The sequence below is a fragment of the Aulonocara stuartgranti genome (genome assembly GCF_965226115.1).
Source record: "Aulonocara stuartgranti genome assembly, chromosome: 8".
In the NCBI taxonomy this organism is placed as follows: Eukaryota; Metazoa; Chordata; class Actinopteri; order Cichliformes; family Cichlidae; genus Aulonocara; species Aulonocara stuartgranti.
The window spans coordinates 31,660,199-31,674,373 of record NC_138959.1 but is presented as its reverse complement, the minus strand read 5'-3'; the positions used below and the strand labels follow the sequence as shown (position 1 = coordinate 31,674,373).

The 14,175-nt window shown below is 50.4% G+C and overlaps 1 protein-coding gene across 2 annotated transcripts in view; it reads right to left on the bottom strand.

Moving 5' to 3' along the window:
• fasn (fatty acid synthase) overlaps nt 1-14,134 on the bottom strand; it is a 29,202-nt gene extending 15,068 nt beyond the window's left edge. The window contains exons 1-26 of one of the 2 annotated variants that reach the window (XM_082545412.1): nt 13,692-14,134; nt 11,778-11,913; nt 11,018-11,170; nt 10,757-10,930; nt 10,142-10,342; nt 9,782-9,904; nt 9,580-9,695; nt 9,358-9,492; nt 7,643-8,102; nt 7,178-7,365; nt 6,413-6,602; nt 6,210-6,304; nt 5,773-5,907; nt 5,420-5,623; nt 5,031-5,146; nt 4,785-4,960; nt 4,511-4,702; nt 3,615-3,695; nt 3,069-3,251; nt 2,773-2,952; nt 2,391-2,594; nt 1,811-2,127; nt 1,333-1,734; nt 1,088-1,252; nt 797-915; nt 210-364 (exon numbers count right to left, since the gene is read on the bottom strand). In XM_082545412.1, coding sequence (XP_082401538.1) covers nt 210-364; nt 797-915; nt 1,088-1,252; nt 1,333-1,734; nt 1,811-2,127; nt 2,391-2,594; nt 2,773-2,952; nt 3,069-3,251; nt 3,615-3,695; nt 4,511-4,702; nt 4,785-4,960; nt 5,031-5,146; nt 5,420-5,623; nt 5,773-5,907; nt 6,210-6,304; nt 6,413-6,602; nt 7,178-7,365; nt 7,643-8,102; nt 9,358-9,492; nt 9,580-9,695; nt 9,782-9,904; nt 10,142-10,342; nt 10,757-10,930; nt 11,018-11,170; nt 11,778-11,904 — 4,591 coding nt within the window. In that variant the 5' untranslated portion in view covers nt 11,905-11,913; nt 13,692-14,134. The remainder of the gene's footprint in view (nt 1-209; nt 365-796; nt 916-1,087; nt 1,253-1,332; nt 1,735-1,810; nt 2,128-2,390; nt 2,595-2,772; nt 2,953-3,068; nt 3,252-3,614; nt 3,696-4,510; nt 4,703-4,784; nt 4,961-5,030; nt 5,147-5,419; nt 5,624-5,772; nt 5,908-6,209; nt 6,305-6,412; nt 6,603-7,177; nt 7,366-7,642; nt 8,103-9,357; nt 9,493-9,579; nt 9,696-9,781; nt 9,905-10,141; nt 10,343-10,756; nt 10,931-11,017; nt 11,171-11,777; nt 11,914-13,691) is intronic. The other variant, XM_082545413.1, reaches the window with a different exon arrangement.
• Between the last annotated feature and the right edge of the window lie 41 nt (nt 14,135-14,175).

Below are 14,175 nucleotides of genomic sequence, written 5' to 3'. Positions count from 1 at the left end.
AAACAGAACTGTAAGAATGACGTGTAAATAACAACGTCATTCTTATTCTTTATGTTTGTGATGTCATTCATAGGAAGTGCGTCCTCCATACGTTTAGAGCGCAGGCCGAGACATGTAAAGTGACCTGGACCAAACATGAGTGGATCCTGACACGTGACCATCTGCAGCTCATTCGCCTCCTTAAATACACGTATGAGTGCCAGTCGAACCATGAGTGATGAGCTGGTGTCTGAAGGTGCCCCAGCGTCCGTCCCTGAACACGTTCATGACCAGATCCTTCTGCAGTACTGACTGGATGGACTGGTGATCCTGCTGGAGGTCTGGTGCTGCTGAAGACTCGTTTAGGTTGGACACAAACACACAGCTGGTGGCAAAGCGAGAGAAGAAACACAAACAGGCATAAAGACACGTTGGTCCTGCAGTAACACATGAATAATACAACAGTGAACCCAAAGTGTTGAACCAGGGCAGACTGAGCGTGACAGACTTTAGCTGGTCTGAAAGCAGAGGACGAGTCCTCAGAGGTTTGAGCCTCTATCTGAGGCCTGTGGGAAAAACTGACTTTACACAGAAATATAAGCAACAGAAAGGATCCACTATGTTTCCACTGTACAATGAAGTGTTAACGTCTGAGGAAGCCTCACTGATTACACTTGTGCTGAGTCTATTAGAAACCTGTGCTCTGGCACATGTGTGATCATCAGTAAGACTCTAAATCCTGACTGAAAGTCTTGGTGTGATCCTTTCTACATAAAAGCTGCAGTGTGAGAACAACGAGCTGTTAACGATGTCGTACCGTATCCGGTTGCCACCAGGCTCTTGCCGTAAACAGTTGACCATTCCCACAATCCCACACTCTGGCTGAGAAGCAGTCAGCCACACTGGATGGTCTGAGGACTCTGACATCACTTCCTGCTGCAGAGCAGAGTCCCCACAGTTAGACTTTTAAACAGCTCAAATCTCTCTCATATATACTTTATGATAACACAGAGAAAACACAGAGAAAACAGCCAATCAGACGAGCCCGATGAGCGAGCTGTGAGTGTTCAGGGACAACGACAGACAGGGAGACGAAAGTGGGACTGACCTTGAGCGTTTCCACCCACTGATAGTCTTTGCTGTCCACAGGCAGGAAAACCGGCTGTTTACTCACAGACTGACGGCGACACAGAAAGAGGGCGGAGCCGTAGAAAGACTTCCTGACAGCCACCAGGTTAAGAGAAGCCTCTGAGAGCACTTCCTCCCACTCAGCCTTCCAACAAGATCAGAATAATCAAAACTCAGCTGACAGCACGTCACAGCAGGGTGGAAAAATGTTCTGTTTAAACACACCTGTGTGAGGAGTCCCTGCTGGCTGCTGCTCTGAGCAGTGCTGGACAGGAAGGCCACAGCCTCCCCCACAGTCTCCCCCTTCAGCAGCGTGTGGAGGAGAACAAACCCACTTTCTTTGGCTCCAGATGCCAGATTTGCTACCAGCAGCCTGGGCTCTGTCTTCACTGGACCCCATGCATGGTTACACAGCACCAGGTCCGCCCCCACAGCAACGTCTCCAGCAGCTGGGCCGGTCAGAGGATCCCACTGAGCCGCAGCGACACCGAGCTCCTCCAGGGGAGCCTGGTGGGGGGCCAGAAGCTCCAGACTGGCCGCAGTCGCAGTGTAGTCCACACGGAGCATGGGCTGGATGTTGAGCAGGGGCACGACGCGAGAGAAGAGCTGGCCGTCGTCTGAGAGAGCCTGCAGGAGTCAGAGGCGCGAAAATGATGAGTGTGTGGAAATAATCCAGCTAAATCCAGCTGTTTGAGAGTCTTACCTCCAACACTTTGATCCTGCCAGGTGTGCTGTTTTCCACCGTGATGTCGAGGCAATGTCTCAGGGCGTCGTCGACCAGCAGACCCTGGAGCAGGTCGTCTTTAAGCAGGCACAGCCGCTCCTTCTGCACCACCTGCTCCAGCTCAGAGTGGAGGTTCCCATTGAACTCGAGGCCACAGAGCAGGGTTAGCAGCCGCAGCAGGCTGGGCTCAGAAGGCTCACCGCTGGGAGGAGGTGCATCAGAGCCCCCCTGTAACCCCGGGATGGAGAGCTTGACACCATGAGGGGCCAGCTTCTGCTGCAGTGTGTGGATCAAAACTGGACACGGAGGACAGGAGAGAAGACGGACTTTAGCACGATGTTTGGTTTGATGTTCGTCATCTCCTCACAAGGAGATCAAAACAAGTCTAACAGGTAACAGCTCTTAAATACATACAGGGAGAAAGATGCGAACAACCAGACAATCCCATCATGTCCGTCTCCTCACACAGTTTACATCAGATCACACGTGCAAACATTATTTTGATCCAGTTATCACTCATATGTTTACTGCATGTGAGTGATGGAGAGATTGTCTGTACCTTTGCAAAGCCTCAGCTGCTCTGCCAGCTTCCCATTGGCTGTAAGGCAGTCCGTCTCCACATCAGGAACAAACAGGAACTCCTCCAGTGTGGGCGGGCTCTGCAGCTGCTGCCGGCGAGGGGCTACTGTGGCGTGCAGGCCACAGATCTGGACTCCACCAGCAGTGATGTTGTCAAGGTAACGGCTTACGTGGACATCAACCGCTGCAGGAATCAAACAGAGTCAAACATCGAGCTGAAGGGGACCAAACGCTGAGAGCGAACAGCAGCCGGTGTTTTACACATAAAACGGTCACATCATGTTGACATGACAGCCACAAACCGCTAAGTAACGATCAGGAGGATCACTGCTGCTGATCTGAAGTGAGGGAGGCAAACACACCTTGCTTTCCTTCAGCGTGCTCGCTGACTTTTTCCAGGTGTGCAGCAGGATGGACGCACACGGAGCGGATTCTGGTCGGCAAACGCAAACCTCCACCCGGCAGCCCCAAGACGATCATCTGCAACATGGTGTCCAGAAACGTCACCCAGTTTCCTGTCCATTCCAGCTTCCCACGGTCTCCTAGAAACAGCCAATCAGATTATTAGAAAAACAGTCCTACCAACATTTATCTGAGTGTAACTAGAATCATGTCCTTTTATGTCCCAGCAGGACAATAAGCCACAGCTCCAGCGTACCTGCTGTGTTTGACTCCAAGATGCCCTGAAAGGTTTTTCCATAGTCGTAGCCTCGCAGTCTGAGCTCCTTGTAGATCTCGTGTGCGATAAGCTTCATCGAGGCGTCGCTCCTGTCGGCAGCTTCCCGGCTGATCTCACCGTTGAATGAATCGAGTGCCGAATCCTCCAGGATGCTCACCTTACCTGAAAACCAGCGATTCTGAATATTCACGAGTTCATACTGAAAGTCAAAAGTCTGCAGACGAGTTTTACTCTGTCGCTGGAACAACTAACAGACCTCTGAGGTTTTCTTGCTCTGGTCACAGAGCTTCACCTCAGCCTGATGGATGCAGCTCGGTGTCATGTGACCTGAGCTACAGCCGGCCTGTGCTGAACCAATCAGCAGCCGAGCGACACGGGAAACCCGTTTAAACGACACTGCACTAAATAATAAACAATATGTTTGTGGATATAATGTTGTGTGATTTTCAGCGACAAATGTAAATGATGTGTAAACTTTGGGATCTTCATCAGCAGCTCAGCCTGTGTGCTGATGCAAAGACGTACCGCTGACAGTCAGGCTCCCATTCTCCGAAACCTCGAACCTGCTGGTGGCGGGCATGAGACGCACCTCCAACTGGACCGCACCTGTGATAAACAGTCAACAGCTTCATCCACTGTAACAATAACAATAACAATAATAATGCACTTATCAAAATCAGAGTTTTTCACAATAAACCAATTAAATGTAAAAGATGTTGCTGTTGATTATTTTAGTAATGAAGTCGTCTGTCAGTGACTCCGTCGAGTCATCGAGGAAACAAAATACTTTTGTCTTATTAATGAGGAAAAATAATTATTCAGAAGAAAATCAGACTGAGCTGCTGTGTGAGCAGCGTCTAACCCTCATGTGACACAGTGAGACAACATCTGTAAAATTATCTCAAAGGTCAAATTCAACTAGAATAACATCGATATGCAACCGAAACAAAGATGTACGTCCGTCTCCTTGAAGGTTTCTGAATTTAATACAAGGTGGAAGCAAGGAAGCAAGGAAGGAAGGATGATTTTCAAACATTAATACCAATATTTGATATTATTTCACTTTCAATCTGAAAAATGTTACAAAATCCTCGTTTGACGTGTGTTAACACGTCTGTGCACCGCAGAGCGCCGGCGTGTTAAACGAAGCATGGCAGCCAATAACGAGCATCGAGGATTTTCATCATCCAATCACGCAGTGAGTTCAGGGATTTAAACGTGTGAAATCGTCAGTGTGGCGTAACTAAGACGCTCGGCAGGTCTTACAAAGCTGTAACAATCTCACCGCCTCCACATCATCTCTTACTGGTTAAAGTGGGACTGACAGGATAGGCACTGGGCCGATCACATGACCTCACCTGCTCGACGAGGTCATGTGATCGTGGTTCAAGCCATTAACAAGCCACGCCTCCCATACTTACTGCCGTTTGACAGAATGGTGGCCCTGTGGATAGTCACATCCTCAAAGGTTACGGGCGTCGTTTCCATGACAACCCCTAGACTCCTCACCAAGGTGCGCCAGGCCAGCACCAGGTAACCAGTTGCCGGGTAGAGGACACGCCCATCGATGCTGTGTCCAATGAGATAGTGGTCTGCAGACTCTGGGCTGACGTCTGTTACATCAATGACGCGACGTTAAACCAAATCAGAAAAACGTTTTCACTGCGATGGAAACACTGCGAGCGCACTTCTTACCAATGTTATACACCGCCGCAGAACCAGAGCCTCCCGAGCCCGACAGGAAGTGTTCCGCTTTAGGGATATCCCACGTCTGGGCGTGGTCCCACTGCACCAAGGGCGAGATCATTGGAGTACCAACCGGCACAGGGTAGGTCACAGCGGGGCACAGGGCGTTGGCGTCCACGTTGATGCTAAAGGCAGAGAGTGGTGTGAGTGAGCAGCTGTCACAGTCAAACAGCCAATGAGGGAGGCTCTCCTCACCCGTTCATGAAGATCCTCCCGACGTTCGAGAGGAAAAACTCGAGGTTGTTGGTGTGACCTCTCTTCATCAGGGGGACGACTGAACACGTGGGCTTCAGGCTGCGCTTCAGGATGGCCTGTGTGAAGAAGTCAACGCTTCAGTCACAGCAGCGAGTGAAACGCTTTACAGCCCTGGTTTCCAACGGTAACACCACCTATTCAGGCTAGTGTCCCTGTAAAGTACATCACCCAGTAACATCTGGACAGGTGTGTGTGGAAAAAAAGCTTTGATAAATCAGTGTTTCTGAGCTTCAGACAGCAACAGCTGCTGAACGCTGTGTGTTGAGGCTGACACACACAGACACACACAGGAAGCAGCCCCACATGTGTGGACAGCACTGGTAGCAAACCTGCAGCAGAGCATGCGGAGCTATTTCCAGCACCACAGCGTTTTCGGGCACCAGGCTCAGGCCCTCCTGGAACAGCACGGGGCTCACGAGGTTGTTGACGTGGTATTCAGCCGAGCTGTGCAGAGCCAAAGCAGAGTCCCACTCAGACTGAGGGATGCTGGTGCTCACCCAGCGCGCCGAACGCTTCTTTGGCTCTTTGATCACCTGCAGTGACAGGATGGCAGCTCATTAATATTCAGCACAGCAGTCTGCACCAGGTTTCCTGTGACAGTGTTGGCGCCTGGCACGCTGATGTGTGAGCCCTGCTTCTACTGACAGGACCGAGCATGGATGGGACGTGCGGCGCTACATACCTTCTTCAGAGCTGCGAGCAGGGCTGGAGCGATGGAGGCCATGTAGTAGGAGTGAAACGCCACCCCGGCACTGCGCACTTCCTTTGCAAACACTCCTTGTTGTTTGAGCTCGGACACAAAGGCACTGACTGCTTCCTAAAAATCAAACGTGGCACATGTTCAAACATCTGGGACCACAGCTGTACAGCAGGACACAGCTTCCATAGTTTAAAACACACTGAGCTGTCACTCATCTGGACTGATGGAACAATGAGTTCACTGTGTTTGGCTATAAATAAGTGAGAGCGTCACGGCGATCACGTGTGTCATATGATACATGAAGCTCAGGTAAAACAGAGACGTGCTGTATGCAAGCACCTTGATTTGGTGCCATAACTCAAACTGAACCAACCAGCAGAAAAAGAAATTCAAGCTGCTAGAAGAACCAGGAAAGTGACCTGAGGGCCGGAGATGGTGACCGTGTCCTCAGCGTTGTGGCAGGCTGGAACCACCCCCTGAGGACACTGAGCGATGCACTCCTCCCAGGTCAGCCCTGCAACACACAGGAAGCACAAAGCTCAAACATGGCGTCCGACCCTGCAGAATCAGAGCCCTGAACACAACACTGAGTCCCATCTGTTAAAAGAAGACGCGCTCTCACCCACTGCAGCCATGCCTCCTGGAGGAAGGCTGGCCTCCTTGATGCAGCGGCCTCTCCAGTACGCAGCCAGGAGGGCCTCGCTGTGACTCAGGGAGCGGTCAGCATAGCCACAGGCTAGCTCCCCCACCGAGTGCCCCACGATGCCATCGGGCTGCAGACCCAGCTTGGTGAGCAGATCGATCTGAGCGATCTGTAAGGAGAAAAAACACGACGATTGCTCTGGCAGTCTGAGTCATCGTCCACCTGTGAACTCAGCAGCCATAGAAGGCCACTGCATGTTTATGCTCCTCCTCCTCGTGCCCACAGATCGCTGCAGGCTCTTTCTGGTGCTCTCCGGTCTAATGTGGCTCGACTGTGCAATGCATTCACAAGATTTTCACAACGCTTGACCTCTGACCCCTGATGTTGAGGTCGGGGTCACTGAGATCCAAACTCCTCTGACATTTTCAGTAGATAGAGCTAAGGTATCGATTTGAAGCTCCTCTCAACCTTTTCCAGCTGAGAGGTAAAAAACACCCAATAACTCTTCCTCACTGTGAGCTCAGACTAAACACTCGTTTCCACAGAGTGAGACGTTTCCACGCAGGTGTTAGTTAAAGCAGGGGCACAGTGATTGGTCGGGTCATAAATAAATGTTTGTGCTGACGTCTTCTATAAACTGAGTGGTACACATGGATCTGTGCTCGACTCGAAGCTTTGAAAACGAACGAGTGTTGACATTCTTCCCTTTTCTCTCTGTGAAGCAGCATCGCTGCATCGCTGTACCTGTACTGCAGCCAGGCCAACGAAGGCGTGAACGGTGTCTTCGAACGTGTTCTCCTGAGCCTCCATGAGCAGACGAGACACCACCAGCCCCGTCTCCTTCAGCGCCGCATCGGACCGCAGAATGGAGTCTCTGAAGTCTGGCAGCTGCATGAGACTGCGGCCCATCCCGGCCCACTGCGTCCCCATACCTGCATTACAGACAGCGTGTAGCAACACGTTGGTATATGAGGTAGGTGCGTGCAGCTCTGCATCGCAGCTGTGTTCAAACCCTTCTAAATAAACTGGAAACAAACTTTCATGTTGCCCAGCTGATGGTTGCTTAGTAACAGCGTGCTCTCAGCGACTCAACGTCACTCCTGTTACGTTCTCGTTCCTCCATCGATCTCATCGTTCACCCCAAATCTGTCCAAACATCTTTGTATCATGTGAAGCGTCTCATACTTCTGACTGCGTGCAGCGACTCACCTGAACAAACGTACCACAGAGGCCTGGCGGCGCCCGGCACCTGCTGCACTTCCATGACGTCGCTCTGAGAGCCAATCAGAGCGAAACCTCTGTAGGGCATGCTGGCGGCGGGCGCTCCTGACACTTCGTTCAGCAGAGACAGGAAGGCGTCGTCCGCAGCGTGTTCCTTCCCCTTCTGCAGGACGGAGCTCACCGCCGTCTCTGTGCGCCCGCAGGCCTGAAGCATTCTGGGAAGCTTCCCGGGTGAAGCCGAGGCGGCCGTTTTCTCAGCCGGACGAAGGATGACGTGAACGTTGGAACCTCCGAATCCAAAGGAGTTGATCCCTACGATGCCTCCTCGGACGGGAACGGGCCGATCGACGACGCGAACCCGACCGTCGGTGAGGGCGGGGATGTCAGGGTTAGGATGGAGGAAGTGCAGGTTGGGGGCCCAGACTCCTCGCTCCAGAGAGAGCAGCACCTGCACGTCGCATCAAACACATGAGCAGCGGTTTAAAGCAAATAATGACTCATGATTCCAGTTTAACCCTTTAAGACCGACCATAGAACCAAGTCCGCCAGAGCTTATATTATTTTTTTACATGCTGTAGTGCCAATTTTGGGAGCATTTCAAGTTGCTATACATCAATACAACTGTTATAGCCCAAATTGTAATAATATGTATGCATTAAGTCCATAGTAACTACATCAATTGCAAAAAAGTGCAATAAACTACAAAAAAAAATTGAAAATCGTTTTTGTTTTTTTACATATATTTCTACTTGGAGAAATTTAAGAGGCTTATCCCTCAAAACTCTAAATACTAAAAAGTTGCAAAAAATAGTTTACAACAACAGGAAACTTATTTTGAGTGTCTTCATAGTTTTATTTTTGAGATGCAGCAATTTTTATATACTGCAGGAAAAACAAAAACAATCCTATGATGCAAATTTGCAAAGAAAACAGCAGGTGCATCAAAATAAACTATTTCCAGCTGTGGAATTCAAGTTCTAAGCTTCCCAGAAACTATTCAGGAAAGCATCAAGTCAAACATGACTTATGCAAACACCAGTATAGGTTTATAAGGCCTACAAGTAAAAAACTACATTTTCCGCGAAAATGACGTCACTTCCAATTTCGGACAGGAAATGGCGGACATGCGATCGTTCGCGCTGACGTCTGTTTCAATGTAGGAAGTGTTACAAACAGCTGATCGGATCGGCAAAGCGTGTTTCTGGAATATTATGTTTTTGTTCTTGCAAGGGCTTTTTATGCAGTTTTTGCAAAACTTTATGTGGAAGGAAACCGTGACCGAGGACAAGCTGATGGCATCAGATGTAAGTACAACTCCTCCTGATTCATATGCAAAACAAATTATTGTGCTAGCTTACGTGGTTGCAGTGCTACCGGGATTTAAAAATAGTTACGCAAAAAAGAGCGTGCCCGCTCCGACTGGCTTCAAAGGGTTAACACAGAGCTCATCATAAAAGAGGCCACAGCTCCAGATTTCTACTAAGCAGCACTTCAGAATATTTGGAAGCATTTTTATTTCTCTGAGACGCCACTAAAGGAAGAGTGGAGGAGGTGTGTTTGGGTGGGTGTGGCTCCACCCGGCGATGACTGCATACAGGACACAGTGTGTTCGTGATCTGTGTGTACCGTCTGTCAGCTGATTGGATGTTTCCAACGTCACACGGTCTCAGTGAGAACATTAGAAGACGACTGTGGTTTCAAACCTTTGCCAGGGCAGCCAGCCCAGAGGCCGGCTCTGGATGACCCATGTTGGACTTGGTGGAGCCAATCAGCAGAGGCTCTCGCTTTGACTCGCAGAAAACGCTGACGATGCCATTCACTTCCTGTGGGTCGCCGACCTGCGTGGACAGAGCAGAGGTTAAATACGGTGGATCTGGTTAGTAAGAGCGCCTCTCTGTGCCGACACACCTGACGGCTGCACTGACCTTTGTCCCGGTGCCGTGGGCTTCGATGTACTCCACCTGCTCTGGAGACACGCTGGCCTCCTGGTAGAGTGAACGAACCAGCCTCTGCTGCATCTCACCAGACGGAAACGTCACCCCTGCGTGAGCACGTCACAGAAAACCGGTAAACAAAACCATTTCTCCGATCGGCCGTGACTTCCAGTGCTCCCCTGGACCTCCTTACCTTGCTCTTTGTATCCGTCTGTGTTGTTGCCTGCGTTGATCACTGTGGCATACACTCTTCTAGCCGCCGGTCGTTTGGTCAGCAGCACTGCCACCGCTGCCTCCGAGCGGCAGTATCCATTTCCTGACAACACAAACGTGACGCTTTAACCCTGCAGCACGCTCGCATGTATGTCACACATTGAAGACAGTTAAAGCTGAGACAAAAAACGTTCTACGTCATTGAGTTAGTCAAGAAATGTCAAAGTAAATGTAACACAGAAAGATTAAATGTGCCGGCAGCCGGTGGAGGAGCGGCTCCTCCCCATCGCTCCCAAACAGAAACTCTGTGATGTCACGTGTAGACCAGGTGATGTTTTACCTGAAGCATCAAATGACTTGCAGGTCCCCTCTGGACTGAGCATGCCCAGCTTCATGAACTGCACTGAAGTGTTCGGCTTGAGAAGCAGGTTCACTCCCCCAACTAAAGCAGCGTCACAGTGGCCCTGCCGGATGGCGTGGAAGGCGTTTTCTAGAGCCAGCAGGCTGGAGGAGCACGCCGTGTCTATGGCAGTGCTGGGGCCTGGAGAACAAAGGCAGCAGGGTTAGAGCCGGGCGCCACATACGGAGCCGCCCATCTGATCGTCCGAGCTGTGGTATGCTGAGGAAACCACTACGGCACAGAGCGAGAAACAGAGTAAAAACACACAAAATATATCAGCAACAATTCAGTGGACGAATAAAATCAGAGCCCAGATCGTTCATTCAAAGCAGTCCAGCTGCTGCAGCGTGCGTGCTCTCTGCACGTTTACGTCCTGCCTGTCGACACAAACACTACTGCACGTCACTGATCTGCAGACTCCTTTGCTACTCTAAGATCAAAGGTGATCCTGAGCTGCAGCAGAGCGTCCACCTAAACCTGAGTGTGTGTCTCACACTGGATCACGCCGACAGCACTGCAAACACACACGTGCTGAGCAGCGCTGCGTGCACGTACCGCTGAAGTCGAAGAAGTAGGACAGTCTATTGGCCAACATGCCGCGCTGGCAGCCCGTCATGCTGTAGCCCAGGAGCTCCTCTGGATCTCTGCTGAATGCTTCGCCCGCCTCGGAGCCGCTCACACCGATGTACACGCCTGTTTTGCTGCCGCGCAGCGTGGCTGGATTCAGTCCTGCAGCACAACATTTCATTTTCACTCACATGTCGTCTTTCCCCCAACTGCAAACTAAACCTCAGCTCACCACTCGTTTGCTCTCACCTCCATCTACAATAGCCTCGTAGGCGATCTCCAGCATGAGGCGCAGCTGCGGGTCCATGCTGTTGGCCTGTTTGGGATGGACTCCAAAGAAGGCTGCGTCGAAGTGGCTGATGTCTTTGAGTTTCCCGTTCCTCTTTGGAAGACCGTACAGACCTGCAAACAGCACAATGTTACAGCAGCAGGACCCCACACACGGTCCACAGCCACTGCTCACACTGAGCACCAAACACGATGCTGTGAGACCAGACTGAGCCAAAGAGGGGAGGAAAATCCTCACGAGGACGTTTCCCTTTTCCAGCACAGAGAGCGACAGAGGACATCTGAGTGCTTATTACTGCCTGTGTGCAGCTCACAGGAAGCAGGCAAAAGCACACAGCAGGTTTATGATCACACCAGTTAGGAATCACCAGTAAAACTTGGATAACAAAAAATGAAACCATGAAGTTAAATCCATATGATGATGATTAAAAAAAACTTTACTTTTTAACAGGAAGTGGAATAAACTGAAGTGACACTGGCAGCGATCAGATGAATCAACTAAAGTAAATAAACCAAGCTGTTGGTTAAATCTGCTCCATCCTCTGTTCCTGATGACTCACATTCATTATTTTACCTTCAAATATGTCAAAGCAGCTAAACTCAGCTCAGCCTGCAGAGGCACCAACACTGCTGCACAGTGCAGGAGGTATAAAATATTAGTCTTTGACGAGAAACTCAGCTCAGTAAATATGTTACATAGAAACCGAAGGGAAGCTTTTACCTGGTGTCCATCGCCGGTTGTCCTCTGTTACCATATCCACACCATTGATGAGGTTTTCCCAGAATTCCTCCAGGTTGCTGGACTCAGGCAGGCGGCCCGATATTCCAGCTATGACGATCTCATCCATGTTTATTTACTGCAGACACAGAGGGCCAATCAGTGACAAGCATTCTGCAGTTTAACAACAATGAATGTGGTCGGTGCTGGGGCCAGACTCACTATTCATGTAACCATAGCAACAACCATCCCAACAATACAGCACTCCACGCTGCACCGGACAGTGACCTAGAAAAAAACAGGTCTGTGTGTGTGTCCTCTCTGATCACACTGATGTTTGCAACTTTGTGGACACAATAAAAACACTGCTGCGTGTGACTGCGACCTGCAGAGCTGCAGCTACGCTGTGTCTCCAAAACCATCCAGGTCCTGAGTAAAGCTGTGCCAGAGCCCGGCGCAGCATCACATGCAGCTCTGACATGCACACTGTGAGGTTGCACCAACAAAAACCAACAATCACACTCATGCCACTGTTTTGCTTGTGTGGCATTACAAATGTGAAGACAACGCGACCACGTTACACAACACGACACAGTCTGAAGGGATTTGGACTCCAGGATGTCCCGCCCTGGGATTACATCTAGCCCGGCTCCTTCAGTGCACCATCTTGACCCAGATTACACCCCATTGTGAGCGTATGCAGACAATTTGCTAACTACGAGCTAGCTGCTAAACTGCAAAGTCACTGTGTGCGCACAGCTCGGCGTGACCATTTCTATTCAGGGCACATCCTCCTCGTCTTCCCCCGTTCTCCCTCACTCTGCTCCTTTGTGTCAGGGCTTCGCTCTGCAGCAGCCACAACAGGACCTGACTTGTCAGCATCTTCACAGGAAGAGCGTGAAACAGTGAACAACAATGACACATTCTCAGCTCCTTCCATGACTCCACACTGTAACTATGTGTGGATCCACGGGCGCTGCGTGAACAGGAAAAACGTGTTCCTGGATTTCATCTCCACATTAGTTTGTTGCTTCAACACTGCTGTCATTAAAAAGTTTCACGTTGCACTGCAGGGGGCTCGGCCACTGACTCGATGCTTTCTGAAATAGTTCCAGGAATGAGTTTGGTTTCTTTTGTCAACATATTCTTTAATCTCACTGTCCTACACATGCCTGTTAGCTTAGCTGGTCATTTTAAACAACTTTGAATGTGAAGCTGATGAAGTGCTGTGAACGATGGTGACTGTAGTTTAAAGCGATCTGACAGATGAGTGAGTCTAAAAAGAATCAATGAGCCCTGAAGCACCGTGGTGACCACAGGGCTGCAGTAACAACAGTGCTGCTGTTCACTGGACCCAAGCACCAGCGTGGCCACCATACTGATCAGGGCCCAGGCCTCCAACACGTGTATGTCCACGGACTCTCGAGTTCTCCCAGAATAACTGATGGCAGTGGGCTGTCACAGATGCTGATGAGCTACGTCCCTCATCCTCAGTGCTGTTCTGTCCTGGGATCTTGTATGCCAGCTCCATGCTGTCACACAGCTGAGCTTGGGGATTATTTTAACAAACCATTAACATTTTGGCTGATAACTATTTTTATTCTCCTGTAACTTTACTATATAAAGAGCTAAATCCTCTAAAGTTTCAGGAGTAATGCGTCATAATAAGAAGTGTTTGTGAACTAAAAATCAGCAATGTGGGAGACTGTTTGTCCGTGATTTACACAGAGGGAACAAATCGTGGCAGGATCAGCCTGATATGATTTGTATCCCACTATAACTTCGTTGTATGAAGAGCTAACATCTCAAGAATGTCAGGAGTAGTTAGTCATTATAACAAAAATTGTCGGGGATGCCGAGTTTGGACACCGGTCGGGACCACAATAAGCAGCGAGCAGCAGCCGCGGACGAGCTTACCTGTCTGAGCCGAACCGACGGATGTTCCGGTAAAACGTGAGGCTGAGCCGCTCAGCACGCTCGGTCATGTGTCGAGTCTTCAGCCGCCGTGGGTGTGAGAGCCTCCGCGCTTCATTCACGCTTTTTTCTCTGATGAACTTAAATGTGTCACACTCTGCCTGCCCACGCCACATGGGCTGACAACCGCTTGGCTCAGCAGTCCAATGAGAGGAGAGGCAGGGCTCTGCGATCCAGCCAGTGATGGAGCAACTGTGTGGATGCGCGCAGAAAAAAGAGCCGGGGTTACTAACGGTCAACCGGCAGCGGCGTGACGAGAGCAGCCGGCAGATGGGACGCGATAAACTCTAGTCATCCTCCTACGACGGTCACGGAGGGAGGTGGGGGGGTACTGATAGCGTGCACGGGGCGCTGCGGGACGTGCACGCGCAGAGCTGCTCAACGTTACACCGCAGCTGACGATGCGAAGGTGCAGCCGGCAACTTCT